At 38.4% G+C, this 18316-nt stretch overlaps 2 protein-coding genes across 2 annotated transcripts; one reads left to right on the top strand and one right to left on the bottom strand.

Moving 5' to 3' along the window:
- The first annotated feature begins 243 nt into the window (after window positions 1-243).
- LOC144642444 (uncharacterized) lies at window positions 244-11535 on the top strand. The gene is made up of 6 exons (XM_078501399.1): window positions 244-2018; window positions 5012-5098; window positions 5777-6252; window positions 6971-7085; window positions 7529-7706; window positions 8760-11535. The coding sequence occupies exons 1-6, from the start codon at window positions 431-433 to the stop codon at window positions 9157-9159; spliced, it is 2844 nt and encodes a 947-aa protein (XP_078357525.1). The 5' UTR covers window positions 244-430; the 3' UTR covers window positions 9160-11535.
- Window positions 11536-12492: 957 nt separating this feature from the next.
- Window positions 12493-18014, bottom strand: LOC144642443 (uncharacterized). The gene has a single exon (XM_078501397.1). It carries the CDS (start codon window positions 17641-17643, stop codon window positions 16300-16302), a length of 1344 nt encoding a protein of 447 aa, XP_078357523.1. The 5' UTR covers window positions 17644-18014; the 3' UTR covers window positions 12493-16299.
- Between the last annotated feature and the right edge of the window lie 302 nt (window positions 18015-18316).

Genomic DNA, 18316 nt, shown 5'->3' with positions numbered 1-18316 from the left:
GGAATAAATCTTCTCTAATAACTTGCGTTGCGGTTTCCTTTTGTCTGTCTTTTTTCTGCGCTGTATTCAAAATTTGCATTTTCGCCACTACTTTATTTAATTCTGGATCAAACTTTGTTGTGTTCGCCAAGAAGTCTGGTTTTATAGCAGGTTATTTTCTCGGGGAGTATTTTAAATAATTCTGTGTTCTTTTTGAGGATCATCTGCTAGTTCTCAGTGTGTCCGCGCGCGCGGTCATGGGACCGGGTATGAAAGTTGTTATTATCAACAAAGATGGTAGCAGTTCACGGAGTTGGATTTCTCTCACTATGTAGCTTCAAATTGTAAAGTTCACGCTTAGAAGAAAGTTCGCTGAGAGTATGCCTTTACTGCTGTGCTGTTGCGCCTCTGAAAAGAGAAAACAGTCCAGCCCAATTCAGCTTGAAGTGCTATGAATTTCGGCCCGTCTTCAGAAGTCGCTAGCAACGATGGAATCAACAACTCTTTTCAAAGACTTTCTGTTACTCAAATCTCTCCGGCGGACATTAAAAAGAACGTTTGGACACTACAGAAGTCGTTTAAAAGCGTGAATCTGACTGGAAGTGTATGCTTGAAACCTCAGCATGCATCCGGTGGTTTTAGCCATTTTGGACAAGGTGTTCCTCTGTGCGAGATTTTCAGTGATATCGGTCAGAAATTTGTTGATCGCTCAAAGATTGTTTTAGCAAGAGAGTGCCTACTGCGCCTTGAAGCTTCTACCAAGTTTGTTAAAGTGTTAGAGGATGTCGTGGAGAACTATACCTCCTACTTAGAGAGTGAAAGGCCAATTCCAAGCGAGTTTCCATTCAAAGTTGAGCGTTTTCACGACATATGCCATACAGCAAAGGCGCACTGTATGTACCGGCTAGCGATAACAGAACTCATTTCCTCCGATCCGTGGCTTCGCAAATGCGTACCAGACATGCGAGATGATTTAAAAATGGTGAATAAAACTCTCTCTCAGCTGGCAGATACAGCTTTGTCGCTGATTTCTAATATTTTGTCGTGTGTGTTGCGCCTGGCCGAAAAATGTAAATGGAATTTGAGTCAGCAAGACCTAAGTGCTGTTTGCCAGGGAATTGAGGATTTCAACCGCCTTTTTGAGTACACTAGAAATTTTCAGAGCGACGGAAGAGAATTGCTAAGCTTGAACGAGGCAAGAGATTTTGTGCAGTCGAAGAATCGTCAAAGTGTATTTTCGTCCCCAGCTGTTAGTGATGTTTGTTTACTGACATTGAACAAACTTTTAAATGGCGTGGCTTGTGAACGCTCTAGAACTTTGGCCGGAAATGTGCATCAATTCGTTAGCGAACATCAAGAGGTAACTCGGACGTTAAAGTACGACTTTGCCGCAAACTTCGAGTGGAAAGATTACGGTGTGGTTTGCACCGGAGGAAATGTGAGGCTTCAAAGTACACTAAAGAATGGGGTGCTGTCAGTTTTAAGCCGAAACCAAATCCCATTGTTGAAACTGGATCCCGACTCGCCATTATTATTGTGTGACTCACAGGAACAGAAGTTTTTCAACAATTTAATATCACAACTTGCTACCTCGACAACACTTATCTTAGGCCGTCATGTTGGCGGAGAGAGAAAAAATCTAATTCAGCTACCACCACTGCAGCCATTGACCTCGAGGTCAAGAGCGGAAGGAACTGAACTAGAGGGGGCATCAGGAATTGAGGAGGAAGGGGTAACTACTGGCTCACCATCACAACAAGAGGGCCACGGCATTCTTAGACACAGCCCGGGGCATGGCTCACCAAGACTCAGTAAGCGTGTCCAGTGGCACGCGCCTTTGGACTTGGAAACCACAAAGCAGTTACATTTTCAGTACAGCAGTATGTTTTGGAACAGTTTTGGAGAAGAATTGGTAAATGTGATGTCAGAAAATCCAGGTTCGGTCAGCTCAGCAGATGTTTTCTTGGGCCCATTGTTTCTGTGGTCTGACTTCCTTCTGATAGTTGTGGTACGCATGATGGAGTCTTTGCGTCTCTCTGGTAAGGAAGCAAATGTGCATTTTATGCTAAAGCAACTGCCTTAAAACCCAAAATTATTTATTAATTTAAAATTTTTCACCAAGGACATATCTTGTCTCACAATTATAAAAGATAAGATACTGGAAGAAAATAAATTCAAGATTCATTTTTTAGCACAGATTACTAAAATAAAGAGATAAAAATTTTGGGTTAAAGGTGTTATGCTATAATGACTTTTTCTCAGACATCCAGAAAAATAAAATTTAATCACATCGCAAATTTAAAGATACCCTCAAGGCTGCCTTTTTCTGGTAATACATTTCCCATTCAGGTAACTTCTGCTATCTTTTGTGATTTTCTGCTACAGTGGTAGTTATGGTTTATTTGTGCGTCACCGTGTGTAAAACAGCTGTAAGCTGCACACTGTAAAATTTTACTTTTATTTTATTCTTTTGTCTTAAAAAGCTACTTAGATGCATTTTTGGTGATATTTTTAGCACTGAAAATGACCAACTCAAATACCGTACTGTTTTGTGCTAAATTTATCACCCTCTTTGTAAATTAACATTCACTAAAGGCTAGTTTTCTTTTCAGAAAAACCGACCTTTAAGTGCCATTGAGGCTCACAGATTATTTTTATATATTCTTCATATTATTAATTAGCATATGTTCTAGAAAGGGGCTAGAAAGGTTTTTGATACCCAAAATGTTGTGTTACACTGTAAAATGAATTTTTTACTTCTATAAAATGTCTAAAGCTTATTCAGACACAGGAAACAGTAGTGCAAACAGTTGTGAAATTTTTTATTAACAGAAAAACCCATTGATGTCAATGTTTTTAAGGTTCAAAAGTTGAACATATTATCTTTCTTTTTTACTTTAAAAATAATCATGTACTAGTCATTTAATAAATGTACCATTTTTCTGTGCAAATCTAAGCTTTAAATTGAACATTTTTTAATGCAAAGTTAAACTTGAATATTCTTATTCAACATCCTTATCTAATTGGATGTAGTTTGCTCAAAGCCAGCTGTATTGAAGGCAAACTAATCTTTAAGTCTATGATATCTGATCTTGGAAAAATGTGCATGGTGTAAAATAGAAATGTATTAGTACTACAGAAGCAGTATTTATGTCTTTATATATATTGAACATTGATCTGTTAATTTATGTTGCAATATCTACAGGGAAAAATTTGATGATTCATTGTCAATGCAACCTGCCTTTTTACCTGCTTGCATGATTGATTTGAATTCAGGTCATAAAATTACGACCATGCTGAGAAAGAAATTTAAAATGTGCCAAATGATTTAAAATTAATGTGCGTTGACTTATTTTCTGGGCATGTGATCTGTAAAATTTTAATTTCAAATCATTGCTGTGGTGTTACTTAATATATTTCCAAACTGTGATGTCTTGGTGTTATTATTCTTTTGAGCAACAAAGATATATTCATTTTATTTAAACAGTAAAAAAACAGAAAAAAAAAATCAGAAAGATCAGAACCAGACAGCTGAAACTACACTGTAACTTAAAAGCAAATAAATCAAAAAAGCAACTATTACTTTTAAAAATTTGTTTCTTAGATCATTGAATTTATGACATAAAAACAATGTAGGGCAGGTTAAGGTTTTTTAAACTTCATCCTAATTGAAATTATTACGACTAGATATCGCAAACTAATATTTGTTATAGGTTTTGTAGGTGTACATGTATGGCTGTTATACAAGGTATAAACATTGTTATTTTAGAAATACTCTGTAAGAAAGGCAACGCTAAATGCCATGTTTCTGTTACACTTTATAGTTCACCACTAAATTTTCTTTGATTCTGATTGGTTTAAATTGTTCATGTGATGCGATAGTGTTAACCGCGGAAGACACTATCAGCCTTTATAGTTCACCACTAAATTTTCTCCGATTCTGATTGGTTTAACTCAAACACGTGACGCGATAGTGCCCGTCCGCCGGAGGGCACTATCAGCCCATTGTGCCCTCCCGTGAAAAATGCCCGGATCGATAGTGCCCGCCCGTGACTGTTTTTCGTAAACAAGCTGCCTGCAGACAAATTCACTGCATTTAGTGGGTTCCTCGTCTGGTTTTGTTTCGTTTGTTAAATGTTGGCTTTCAATTGAGTTTTTATCCCCAAAAGTAAAAATAATTCATGATGCTTGTTTTTGTATGTGCGCGCGGAAGAAAATTTAGTGGTGAACAATAAAGACAATAGAGTGTTTCTGTCTCGGAACTATCGGTCTGATAGTTGCCCCTTGGAAATTTGATGTTCTTAAAACTGGCATATTTGCCCTCGAAGCTTCGCTTCTCGGGCTAATATTTGTTTTAACAACATCAAATTTCCGCGGGGCAACTACAGCCGATAGCCGATAGTTCCTGGACAGAAACACTCTATTGTTAAAATAGTGTTGGTCTGAGGAAAATACCCAGATGGATAGTAGTGGTCGGTGAAATTTTTTTGATACAAAATATATTTCTTTTTTCCTACCAAGTTTTAGAAGACACTCATCTGCCATGTTCTATTGAAAATTTGTGAACTTATTTGGTTCTACCTTGTTTTCTATTCGCTGCTTTAACACAATCACACAAAGGGAAAATTATTTGTGATTTTTGGCTTAAAAGTACTTAAAATTGTAGGTTTTGGACTGCAATCCTTTAGAGTGTCTACTAAAGCAGTTAGACTACTTATCCTCATTTCTAGGAGCAATAGTCAACTTGGCTTTGCCTCATTGATTATTTGCTCATAGAAAACTCGGGCGCATAGTCTAATATGAAAGTTTGAAAGAACTAAAAAATGCTGGAAAAACACTCACCCAGGGCTCATGTTCCCATAGTATTATCTCATTCTTCCAAATTCCACTTGTGTTTAGAATTATAACTTGAAAGAAATGCAAAAATGCTTTCTACATAACCACTTCACTTCACTTGTTGTTGGATTTTCTAAGGTCCAAAGTGGACTACGCAAACAATAAGTTCTAAAAATTACAATATCTTTGTTTACAGGTTGTTTACCTGCAGCTGGTGCTAGTTCCCTTCAAGCCATCAGCTGTTATCTTCATTGCCTGGCCTCTGCGTCAAGCTGGGATTCAGGTGAGACAAGTTTGCTGCCTTGGCTTGCAGCCAGTAAGAGTTTTCATATCTTTCTGTCAGTGGTAAATTTTTGCTTAAAAGAAGGGGAGAGGCTGTTTGCCTGAAAATACTTGAAATAATTAGCAAATTAATGATAGAGCGTTTTTCATTTGACTTTGACCTTGTTCATGCTTGAGGCGCCTAAAATCAAAATGGTTTTGTTCAGAAGACCAATAAAAAAAATTATGCTGGAACAGTTGTCTAGAGTTGCAAGTGGAAAGTGTCATTTGCATTGGAAATGCAATCATTTCTTTTGGAGTAAGTTTACCAGCTTAGTTAGTTAGTTCTCTTCGCGCCATAAGGCGCATAAGGCTGTAACTGTCTCTCGCCAACTAGCTCTGTCTTGCACTGCGCCCCTGACTTCCGACCAGCTGGACCACCCCTTTTGTTTGCATTCTTTTTTCACCGTCCTTCTCCAAGTGGTTTTAGGTTGTCCCACTTTTCTCTTCCCTTCAGGTTGCCACTCCATCGCCACCATGCAGTTTACCAGCTTGCAGTTCTAAAAGTCCTGTTTGTTGTGTAATTGAAGCTGCATTTTACTGGTGTTTTTCAGACACTGGCTGTAGACCAGGATAATGTATGGAAATCCATTTTTTTTATTTTCACTTCAAATTGACGATAGTTCTTTTCCGCCTCCAGCCTTCTGCAATGTTCTTGGGACGTCACTGACTGACAGATGCCGCATGGACACCAACCTCACAGATGGAGTGCCAGGCACACGGACAGTGCAATCATTGGTCAATCTGTTTGATCCTCTAGACAGCATTTTTGAAATGGCAGGATATTGGAAACGATCTTCCAACCAAACCGAACTTCATTCCAGCAGAACTCCTAGAGCACTTACATTATCACTTTTGCCGAGCCTATGTCGCCTTCATGCACTGCTGTCCTTTAGTTTAAACTGGTTTGACACAAAGATGCATCACTTTTTAGCCTCTTGGTCCTTGGAGCAGTTTCTGTTACTCATGCAGTGGGACCTGCCCATTTTTCTGGAATCAGTCAAGAAGACATTTTTCCTTGTCCAAACGTTGTGTATTGTTCAAGATGACAGTGGTAGTTGGAACTCTCTTTCTGTGCAGTATGAATGTTTACAAGAGCAAAGAAACAACTTGGAGGTTTGTTGGACATTTTCCCGACATTTCTTATATTACTATGTGTAGCTGACTAAAAGTGGCCTTTTTGAACAGTATTGAATTAATAAATGTGGTAAAACCCTACCAAATGACTGCCTCTCGTAAGCAACAACATGTGAAAATTTACCTATTCCAGCCAAAATGCTTGACAAAATTGGTGTGGGTGTTGCTTGCTGGAGGCTTAAAAATGAAGAACTCTAATATACTTAGGGTGCGATTTTATTCACAATTCTTGAATGAGAATGGCCAGAATGTGAAATGCTGCATTTTTCTATTGCACATTTCTATTCCAGAATGAACAGAATGTTGTGAATGAAAATCCAAGGTGGCGACGGCATAGCTCGTGATTCAAGGGATGTGTCTCCTCTCCTTTGTGAATAGCACTGCCAGAACATTTGGCACATCAATTTCAGTCTCCATACTTTCTACCTCCCCTTTATTAAGTAGAAAATTTCCTGCAATAATCGCTGCAATGGTAGCTTCTTCGTCAGCCGCCCTATTTGTTATGCAATGTTTACTCATGCAAGGACCATGCATATCATCTTAACTACTTGGGCGTTTTATAATGCAGGGAATACCATTAATTCTTATTCCAAAATTGTGGGTAAAAACCCCCCAAAATTTATGAGAGTTGCAGTTTTCAGCTACAGATCAGCAGTGTGCTATCAGAAGAAACTCATGAAACATTGTTTGTCATTAGGGACTGCTAAAAAAGTCATGGAATCTTTTCTCCAAAGATGTGACAAAAATGTCAACAGAGTTTTTTCAGGAAGTTATGCCAGTTGGAAAGAGTTGGAAAAAGAGTCGCCACTCAGGTATAATGAAACATGACATGTTGCATTCCAAATAGCCATAACACAACTAAGGCACCAAAAGAAGGACATTATTTAGCTGGTCATATGTTTCTTTAAAGTTTGTTTTACTAACAACTGAGCCAGTGTTAAGTGAAATAATTATTTGCCAAGAAATACCCGATTCCCTCTATAGCGCACGCCTGCAGGGAATCACGGTAGTTGTATTCATCAAACCATGCTCAAGCCTCAGCAACGATGCACGTTGCTGAGTCTCGCGCATGGTTTGATGAATACAACTATCATGATTCCCTGCAGGTGCGCGCTATAGAGGGAATCGGGTATTGCCTTGCCTTAATTAATTAATCGATCAATCAATTGTGGCCTTGGTTAGTCATGTAATTTATTCCATGATTTTTTCTCACTGAGAACAACATGGTGATTTGCTATAAATTTGCTCATTACAGGAGTACCTCACCAACGCAACTCATACGTAGAACATGCAGTATGTCAGATTTTGGAACCAGTAGTGGAGAGCTTACAAGGATTACCAGAAGAAAGTTGGCTGAATGTGCTGATACTTGTCATAAACACCATGATGGAGGAATGGAGCAACTGGATTCTAAAGCAAGAAATTGTTTTTAGGTAAGAGTGTACATTTGGACAGACATCTCATCCTATAAGCCAATACTGCTCCAAAAGGACTCCTGTAAGCAGACACCTTCCCTAAATGGACACTTGAAAAGCAGACACCTCCCCTGTATGAACACCTATGAGTAGACGCCTCCCCTAAGTATGAGGACACCTGTAAGCAGACACCTCCCTTAAGTATGTGGACATCTGTAAGCAGACACCTCCCCTAAGTATGTGGACACCTGTAAGCAGACACCTCCCCTATGTGGACACCTGTAAGCAGACACCTCCCCTATGTGGACACCTGTAAGCAGACACCTCCCCTATGTGGACACCTGTAAGCAGACACCTCCCCTATGTGGACACCTGTAAGCAGACACCTCCCCTAAGTGGACACCTGTAAGCAGACACCTCCCCTATGTGGACACCTGTAAGCAGACACCTCCCCTATGTGGACACCTGTAAGCAGACACCTCCCCTATGTGGACACCTGTTAGCAGACACCTCCCCTATGTGGACACCTGTAAGCAGACACCTCCCCTAAGTGGACACCTGTTAGCAGACCCTTGCCCTAGGTCGACATCTCCTATGTCCACTTAGGGGTGGGGTCTGCTAACACCTGTAAGCAGACACCTCCCCTATGTGGACACCTGTAAGCAGACACCTCTCCTATGTGGACACCTGTAAGCAGACACCTCTCCTATGTGGACACCTGTAAGCAGACACCTCACCTATGTGGACACCTGTAAGCAGACACCTCTCCTATGTGGACACCTGTAGACAGACACCTCCCTTTAGTATGTGGACACCTGTAAGCAGACACCTTGCCTATGTGGACACCTGTAAGCAGACACCTCCCCAGCAGACACCTCTACTATTTGGACACCTGTAAGCAGACACCTTGCCTATGTGGGCACCACCTCCACCAGAAAGGACCACTATCAGTTCTATTTGAATGTTGATGGTTTTCATTAATACTAAACGTGCTTGGGATGTCAGCTTTCAGGAAGTGTCTACGTAGTAGAGCTTTGTTACTTTATTGAGTTCATATTTTTTATTCCACAGTTTTTATGGTGCCCAACAGCTTAGCTTAGACTTTGGCTACATCAAAGTTTGGCTTGCCTCTGAATCAAGCAACCTTTCAGCGGAGATCCAGTCACACCTGTTGAACTTGGACGTGTTTCGGCATCTTGAGGGTGCTGTGCGTCTGCTGATGCTGCAGCCAAGGAAAAAGAAGCAGAATCTTGATGATGTTGATGACGAGATGGAATCAAATGTCAGCACAGTCAGCAGCAGTTCTGTATTGTCATCACTATCAGGCGTGGATATTGATGGATATGACATTGACGTTTTGAATGACAAAACAATTCCTAACAGCCAAAAGTGGCTTGATCTACGTCTGCGAGGAGGAAAATCAAAGAAAGGCTTGTTGCCATTTTGCTTGAAGGTGCAAGAAATGAAGTAATAACGTATTGATATTTATTGCGAACCACTGGTTTTAACCTTGTCCAAATCAATTTATATCTTAATAAAGTATTGTTGTTTACAATGACTAAGCCAGATTTACATGCTACAACTTTTTGGCAGTTCCATTGGAAACTAGCCAGCTTGGAAGAAAGTCTTGCAACGTAATAGATATTAATAATGAAATGTGGCCAAGGCTTTATTCTGACTTGCAGTCAGCTGATAAAGCAGCAAAATATTGCATACACTCTTTTTATTTTATAAGAATCTAGTTTATAAGAATATTTAGGCTGAAATTTGCGAATTTTTAAGAATATTTTAAGAATAAACCCGAGGTTGTGATTTTGAAAAGAATATAGTTTTTAGTTGAAACAAAATCAGGTATTTTCATTTCCGTCACTTTATCTCTGTGAAGCCAAAACGGCCAGGCTGCAACGAAAAGTAATGGTACATGTGCACAATGTAACACGATACAGATCTTGGCACCAAACACTTTTAATTACCTATTACTTGCTAAAACGGTAATGTCAAACGGTATTTTCTAAGAATGTTCATAAGAATATTTTCAGCCTGAAATTGGCAGAAAAATAAGAATATTCAGCCTGGGTTGAAAAAACTGTATTCTTATAAAAAAAGAGTGTAGTGTTAAATCAGCCTTTTGTTGTACAGAGTATTTTTAAAATTGATTTGTGAAGTGGATTTATTTATTCTGAAGATTGAAAATTTTTAGCCCTAAATTATTAACTTACTGCTTTGGACTTGAGGCTACTGTAACAATTATTGTAGTTTGTTTTACCTGACAGTAACATATTTCTTCTTGGTTCCTAACTTATTTGTAGTATATAAATCCCGATAATATTAAAATAAGCAATCATTTGATTGCATTATGGACAACAAGAAAGGCCAAAAAACGGACATCGTGGAATTTATGGAATATTTATAACTACCAGGAAAGTCAAATGATAAATAATTATGTTCATTACTAGGTAATATATTATGTAAAGGAAAACTCTGACTAGAAGGCTGCCACTGTATGAAGTGAGGAGAGTGAGGTTTTGTTACATGTACCAGCCCTTTCAATAAGTTTTGATAGCATTTGCTAATTAACCAAGGCAAAGTCAGCTACATTCCTGCTGTGAAATCAAACATTAGAGCAAATTAAAGATTCTATTAAAACTGACCTAAAAATATTCATTGTGTTGATGGATTAACATAAACCAAATAAAGGCTACCTATACATTTAGGATTCTCTAGAATTTGGCAACTTTTCAGGATAATACTTATAGCTGGGGACTCTCATATGAAAGAGAAGGGGATGCTTGTTGGAAAATTTGAATTGAACCCCTAAAGAGGACCAATCTGGGCATGGCTCAAGCTTTTCTTGGCCCCTTTAAAGAGACGATTTTCATGCTTCATCGGGCCAGACCGCCAACACAATATGACGTGCAACCCTAAACGAGACCTTGATGGTAAAATATTAACATTCTGTCCCTATCCCTTTCATATTATGGTATCCCCCCAGTGCCAGGGCGTGCAGCTCATTCTGAGGTGTGGGACCATGATAACTGCAGCAACTACTGCCTAAGCCTGCAAAGCTGGCAGAAGCACACAGGCACAGTTTAGGTGGCAGTGCTGCAAAAGCCAACAATACCTTTAACTACATGTATGCATGCATGCGTAATATTCAGGTATGTCACCACACACCTCAAAGATTATATTGAAAGGGCTGTGTATGCAAGTTCTACCAGTGGTGGTGGGTGCCAAAGATTGACAAGATTCTGTTAGCTTTTTAATTTAGGATGTTTTCAAGCATGATTTGCAAGAGCAGTTATACTTCTAGGGGGGACTCCAATATGAAAGGAGCAAGGATACTCGTCAGAAATATTGAAAAGAATTCCTAAAAGAGACCATCTGGGCATGGCTCAAACATTTTTTGACCCCTAAAAGATACCACAATTCGTTAAATAGGATTTATATTTGTATAGTTCTTCATGTGCAACCCTTGCAAACCTCGATGGCTAAAAATACTGGCGTTTTGCCTGGAACACCCTAAGCGAGACCAAAAACCGAAAATTTAGACTCCCAAGCGAGACGACAAGCATCCCTACCCCTTTTATATTGGATTTCCCCCCTGGTTATATTCACTTTCTGGTCTCATCACAGGAAACCCACTTTCCAAGACTACACAGCAATAACCTTTGCACAGGTCAGCCATACTTAAACAAAAACAAAATGCAGTACTACTTGATATTTTTGTGTAAACTACTTTCTGTAGGTCAGCTACAGAATTAACAATAAAGTTTGTAAAACTTAATAATTATTAAGTTGCGTGAAAGCTGTTCAAGATACAAAATATTAAAATTAAATAACTTAAAATTTTGTACATATTGTGAAATGTTTCAGTCTGTCTTTGATTTGTTCACTCTTCCAAAATGGTGTTTGTGTGGGTTGTTACGGCTGTCATCACAAATGTTGCTGTGGTCATGATACTTTAGTTCTGCTCTATAAGATCAGTCCATAACTGTTGGGGTATTATTACTATTGATCTTCTGGAAATGATGTAAAAAATAGACAAGTCTAATGTCAATCCGTTTCAAGGAACCAGACTTGTTACATCAAGTGGCAAACAACTTTTCGCTTTACTCTGAAGATGACTTCTGTTCAGATTGTTAAAACGTAAGTCATCAACAACAGTCCTTTTCAAACCTACCCTCACCTGAACAATCACACTATCAAGCCTGGAGGGGGTAGGGCCTGGGGTGGTGGGTGCTCAAAAAAATTTTTTTTACAGGGAGGCTCTGCCCCAAGATCCAACCCCTTACCTTTTTATATACCATTTTGACAGAAAAGGCATCCCTTCTGTATACCTTTTATTGGAAAAAGGTACCCCCTTCATATACCCTACATGACATGACAGACAGAAAGGTTTCTTGTCATTTTTATGTAGGGCTTAGTAAATTAAGATGATTTAAATCCAATACTTCTTTCAAACATTCTTTTCTTTTCGAGTAAAACCATTTTTCCTTGACAACTAAGTCATATTTATTTGGAAAACGCCTGGACATAGACCAATCTTATAATAATAACTTTATTTAAGGTTATCTTTGGGAGTTTTCTGTTTGAGTTTCTTCAAGTCTGTGAATGTAACCACCTTTTATGTCTCCCATCCAGTTTGGAAAGCCAAACTGGCCAATGGTATAAGAAACACAAAATGAAAAATACTTCTCTTACCCACTCCCATAAGAAAACAATGGTTACCATAGTTACGTTAGAAAAGGCAGATTGCATTCACGCACTTTTCATAGCAGGGCTCAATAATAACACTCCACACATGTTCACTGAGATGTTCTTAAAGTTTATTTCTGGATTAAAAAAACTACTACAATTTATTTAAATAACTATTTTCAGGTTAATAATGAATGTATGCAGAGCCAGCTACCATTATATACCCCAAAACCAAACGAAGGCCAGAATATTGTCATGATGTTAATAAAATGGAAGAATTTTATTTCTTTGCATTTCAACCACATCAACACCTACATCTCACAGCAGGTTCAAGGCTGATCTGTTTGACTTTCTTAATACATTGCAATCTCATTAAATTTTTATTTAAGTTATTGTAGCAATGCAGCATCACCCAAAAACATGTCCTTATAATCATCATTGAGTTTATGAATTTTATAGAAAACTGCTTTATAAAATCAAAACAATCAGGAATATATAGTTTTTGGAATCAACCTCAGTATAAATTTATAAGAGATAATAAGAGATAATAAGAACCTCTAATCAGCAGAAGTCAATGCTATGTGGGTTGACAAAGAAAACAAAAACTTGATAGAAACTTTAAAAAGAAAAGATTCATTATCATATCCTGGCCTTTCTTTGGTTTATAAAACAATCTAATGCACAAGATGGGTGCATGGGTCTACTTAATTAAATTAATCACAGTTACATGATAATGGGATAAAACCTGAACGAAAGGCCTTCACAAAACAGTCAAATACAATCTTTACAATAATATAATTCCACATAAATCTCAAAAGTTACTGGCAGTTACTTTGACAGTTACACAGTAACTAAAGGCATGTAATATCTTACAAACAGTAAAAATCTTTTCAATATTTCACTACTTAGTATCACAAGCTCTACATGCAGCTACCATATTTGAATTACTGATATGAACATTTTATTTTCTAATTTGAAATGGTAAAATCAACTATGTGCAGTAATATTAAAAGTCTCTTATTTTCATGAGTTACGATTGTATATATGCTTAAAATTATTTATAAATCTTATGTATTTCATAAACTATTTATATGTCTGCTAAAATGATTTTTGTTAAATAGCCTTCTACCATTATATTTTACTCACTACCAGCCCTTATAATTTCATAATTTTTTAATATCATCCCATTTGTAATGTTATATCAGCTTGGTGGGAAAGGCAATAAGCACGATGGTATATACCTGTGAACAGACTGGGTCTCCTTTACTTATGCCAGAAAGTTGAGAAAAAACGAATGTATATTTTGTGTATTTTCTAACTTGATCATCCACAACAACTTCTAAGAAACATTTTTAAAAATCTTAAATTGCGGACCTCTTGGTAAATATCTAATTATATTTTCCAAACCATCTGACCTATACTACCTAAAATTATCAGGAATGTAGCAAAGATATAGCTAAGCTGGCTCATTAAAAAGCCCAGTCGACTCTTGTCTGTATACCTTCAAAATTACTCCAAATCTTTGTTTCTTTGTGAAATTTGAGTTGGCGATATCATAAGTTCCCTTTCAACTGGTGAAATAAGCTGGTAGCCGGCTCTTAGCTACATCCCTGCATTATAGGCACTGGTTTGATTGGCTGGTCTCAATTCACAGATTATGGTCACTCAAGTGTAAATACACAACATCCACAGTACGTTTTGTTTGACCTTTTAGGCAAGCAGTAAAATGCTGCTGCAGTCCCAAGAAAGTCCTGATCCAAGCTACTTTACAAAACAAAATGACTGCCTGTTAAACTTTACAACATTGAAGTAAGTTGGAAGGAACGTAATGAATTGTGGCACGCTAGTTTAAGCCACTTTTTCAAAGTTTTGTGATACCACAAAGGTACAGTTATAATGCACTAAAATAATAGTTATAAGGTTTTCGCTCTGAACTTCTCAACTACTTAATTACAGCACACAAACACCGCAAACAGAAACTACACTTTCAAGTTGCGAGATTTAGATTATCCCAAATAAGGATCGTCAACTAAGCCAGGCGAAAGTACCAACAAAAACTACTTAAATACCACAAAATGGCTCAGCACAAATTTTATGAGCACCATTTTAAATTGATAATAAACACACAAGGTTAGAAAATGTTGTTCTCAAAAGATGAACATGTTATGCATTAAATACAGTTATATTTGAGATAAAAAGAACAATTTACCATTGCCAACACACAAGCAGTTTTCATGTTTAACTTTGTCTGTGGAGTAATAATTTGCTTACCTATAGAATGACTGGGAAAACTTAACAATGTACATTGCAAAAAAAGAATAATAATTCTGTGAGAAGTGATTGTCAGCCTTTGCAATATGACGAGTAAGATGTTTCATTAAAAGCGAAATAGCAACAAAATAAGCATGCATAACAAACATTGGGTCTTCCAGTCTGTTGTAAGGAGTCCGTAATAATCTGGCACAGTTTAGAAGTAAATACTGATGTTATCTCACGCCTTTTCAGGCAAAACACTTCCACTGCACAGCTGGTAAACACCAATATAAATTTTGAAGAACTTGAAAAGTAAGTGTTTCTGCATGCACATCTTGTGGCACTTGTCTTTTAATTAAAAATAGGAACAACTTTTTTTACCAGGCCCAAAACAAACTCCAGCCATATATCAGATCATTTAAGAACTTAAATTTATGTGTTTTGCCCAATGTCCCTCACTCTATCAATAAAACTTAGGCATTTAAAGATCAGAGCTTAAATATAATTATTATTCAAACCCTATAAAACGAAATAACTGCAGGATTTAAATACCTAGCAACACATTTGATACCTTAAACATTTCAAAACATGGTATCTATGATGTTTAATTTTCATATCATTTTCAGAAGGAAAACCTTTTACTCCAGAAATTAATAGCAAGTTAAGTGACAGATTCACAACACTTTTGGTCTTTAGTCTAAAATAATTGCCAGCAGTTTTGTATTCATGAACAGCCTTTGTGATGTACACAGAGTCTTGTCAAACCAAACAATAAAACTCATTCAAACGCTTCACCGAACAATGGCTTAGGAAACCATTCAAGCACTTTTTTCTTTATAATGATTTTCACAATTCGCACTAAAACAGCTTTGTATTAAACACGTAATTTCATAATATATTTTTACCTCTAACAAATATTCCTACAGCAATAAAATAAATAGCAATTGCGGTCTTCGCCCTTTACAATAAATAAGTAAAAACTGATAAAGCCCGATCGATGTTTGTGTGCTAAAACTGTGTATACAAACGAATCGACGATCACACAGATCGAACGTTTGATCGTTCCTGAAAAATCTCGATTCGAACTTACTCGAAGTGTAAGACACACCTTGCTTTCGGAAGGCGTGTAAAATCGCAGGCATAATTAGAATAGTCCGCTGGAAAACTACAGCGAGCGCTCAACATTGTAAAACGAAACAAACATGACACAATTGTTAATCTCCCATACAATTAAAAATCTTTTGAATTGAAGTCTACCGCGCTGAAAAGCAGAACAATAGAAATACCGAGAGTACATTCTTGTATAAAAGCTTTGTACAAAGGAAAAAGCGATGACGTGTGAAGAACATTGGGCAAAAACATAATAAACTCATTCTCTAAGGACAATCGCTTAGTGGCATGAAAATTGCTGCCCCTTTTATATGTAACTGTACAACATCTGGGTACACAATACAAGAGCACACACACGTGCACTAGATTTCCAATTGTAGGACACGAAAGAAAACAATCACAAATATACGAATACGCTACCGTGCATGGAAGAGATCGTACGTATAATACCATGTTACAAATTTCTTAGAGTAAATAAATAAACAAAAATTTAAGAAACGCGAGTTGCGTGCTATGGCCTACCGAGACTTGCGAAGCAAAGAGTAATCCTAGGTTAAATACGGCATCCTTCAGCTGTTTTAACTTCAATACTTTGTGGATGGTCTGTAGATGATGGCGCTTGTACTTGGTTTTCACTGGCGCTCCTAGACACAGGGACATTTATAAGCTGAGCAGAATTTCCGTCCGCCACATGTTGACTTTCTGTGTTTTTGGGCTGGTTAGCGTCTGAATTAGATGCTACTAGTCCTGCGGCTGAAACAGTCGTGAAATTACCGTTCAAAGGTGCAGCTAAAGGAGCAGGAATAGCTATGGCAGCTACAGCTCCAGTTTCTGAAGCTTTCTCTGCAGCAAGGTTGTTTGCATTTTCAGTGGCGTTAACCAGATTACCACTCGATACAATAATTGGAGCACCAGCGTACTGAGTTAACGGAATAGCGTAACTGGGAGTTGCAAATGTTGTTGCTACGGTGGTTCTGACCGCTTGCACAGCAGATACTGAGGCTGATGGTTGGATCGATGTTGGGTTCGTTACACCAGTTGTAACGAACGTCGGTCGTAAAATCATACTTCCTCCAGGGATAGGAGTCGTTGGTACATAACCCACACTGCCGATGGGGGCGTACGTTACAGCCCCCGCGCTATTTACCGCTTGGACTTGCTGTATTCCTTGTTGAAACACCTGAGCCACTTGAGAATTTTGTGTAAAAACTGTGGTTGGAAATGTGCCGTTTTGCGCCGCGATCGTAGCTGTCCCATTCATTGCTATCGGGGTCTGCGTTTGTCCACCAGCCCACCCGGGTGTCACAGCTACTCGAGTTTGAACGTACGGACGTTTCATGGGTTTTTGCTTTCTTCTCGGTCGATATTTATAATCAGGGAATTCCTCTTTGTGTCTTTTGTCTAGCCTAGCCGCCTCGTCCACGTACGGCTGTTTCTCAGCAGCAGGAAGCATTCGCCAAAGTTTTCCCAGCATTTTGCTTAATTCAGCGTTATGCACATGAGGGTACTGTTCGGCGAGCTTTCTCCGCGCGGATTGCGCCCAAACCATGAACGAATTCATCGGCCGTTTAACATGATTTTCCTTCTTCGGGAGCTGAACGTCAGAGTACGGACCAGGCATAATTTGCGTCTTCATTGGCAATCCAGCGAGCTTAAAAGCGGTAGCATCGATTTGCGGACATTGTGCCACTACACTGTTTCCCGTGGCTGTGTTTTCTGTTACGGTTGTCGTCGCGTTGAGCGTATTGGCGTCGACATAATTCGGCGCTGTCGTCGTAATTTTCCAGTTAAAGTTCTGATCACTCGTTTTGATCTGTTCTACCTTTTCTATTTTCACTTCACCGAGTTCGGCTCCGTTTGGGATCGAGTTATTGATTCCACTCGCAACCGTAGCCATTGTTGAGTTGATCACAAACTAATATCACTGGCAGAGAAATGACATTTCTTGCAATCACGTGATGGAATAGGAAACACGTGATGTAGCGGAAAACGCGCGAGTTCCACAAAATGCCGAGCTCGAATTTCGAGAGAAAATCTTCAAATCCGAGCCTTCTTGGTGGTCCAGAGGTGAATTTTCAACACTAGAGTGGAAACAAATGATGGAAATCCAACCTGTCTTTGAACAATGCCGAAAAGAACAATATCTGTTTTCGTTTGGGCTATTCAGCGTGTGGGGCGCATTGTTCCGCTGTGAGCCAATAGAATGCCAGGAATTGAAAGAACGCCGAAAGGCGGAATATGGCGGAAGTTCCAAACAAAGCGCTCCACCACCGACCATTGTTCTCACAGACAAGTGAGACACATTTGATCTCAATTATGCAGGCCGGTTGTCAAGCGAAAAAATTGAACAAAAGCCTATTGTAATTCAATATGTGCTGATTGGTGGAGCTCAGACAAAGAACGTCGTGAAAAAATATTGCTTTGAGCGTTTTGTGAAAAAACGAAATCCTAAATGACACCATTTCAACGCCAATATCGCTAAAAGAAAAGCCCAACACATTAGTCCGTCGATCGCTGCGTTTTACTGTTTAATGTAACGCTCCTTTGTTAAAATTTAAGCTAAAAATAAA

Source organism: Oculina patagonica, chromosome 2 (assembly GCF_052425735.1).
Source record: "Oculina patagonica isolate OP01 chromosome 2, crgOcupat, whole genome shotgun sequence".
Classification (NCBI taxonomy): Eukaryota; Metazoa; Cnidaria; class Anthozoa; order Scleractinia; family Oculinidae; genus Oculina; species Oculina patagonica.
This window is presented reverse-complemented; position numbering and strand designations above follow the sequence as displayed.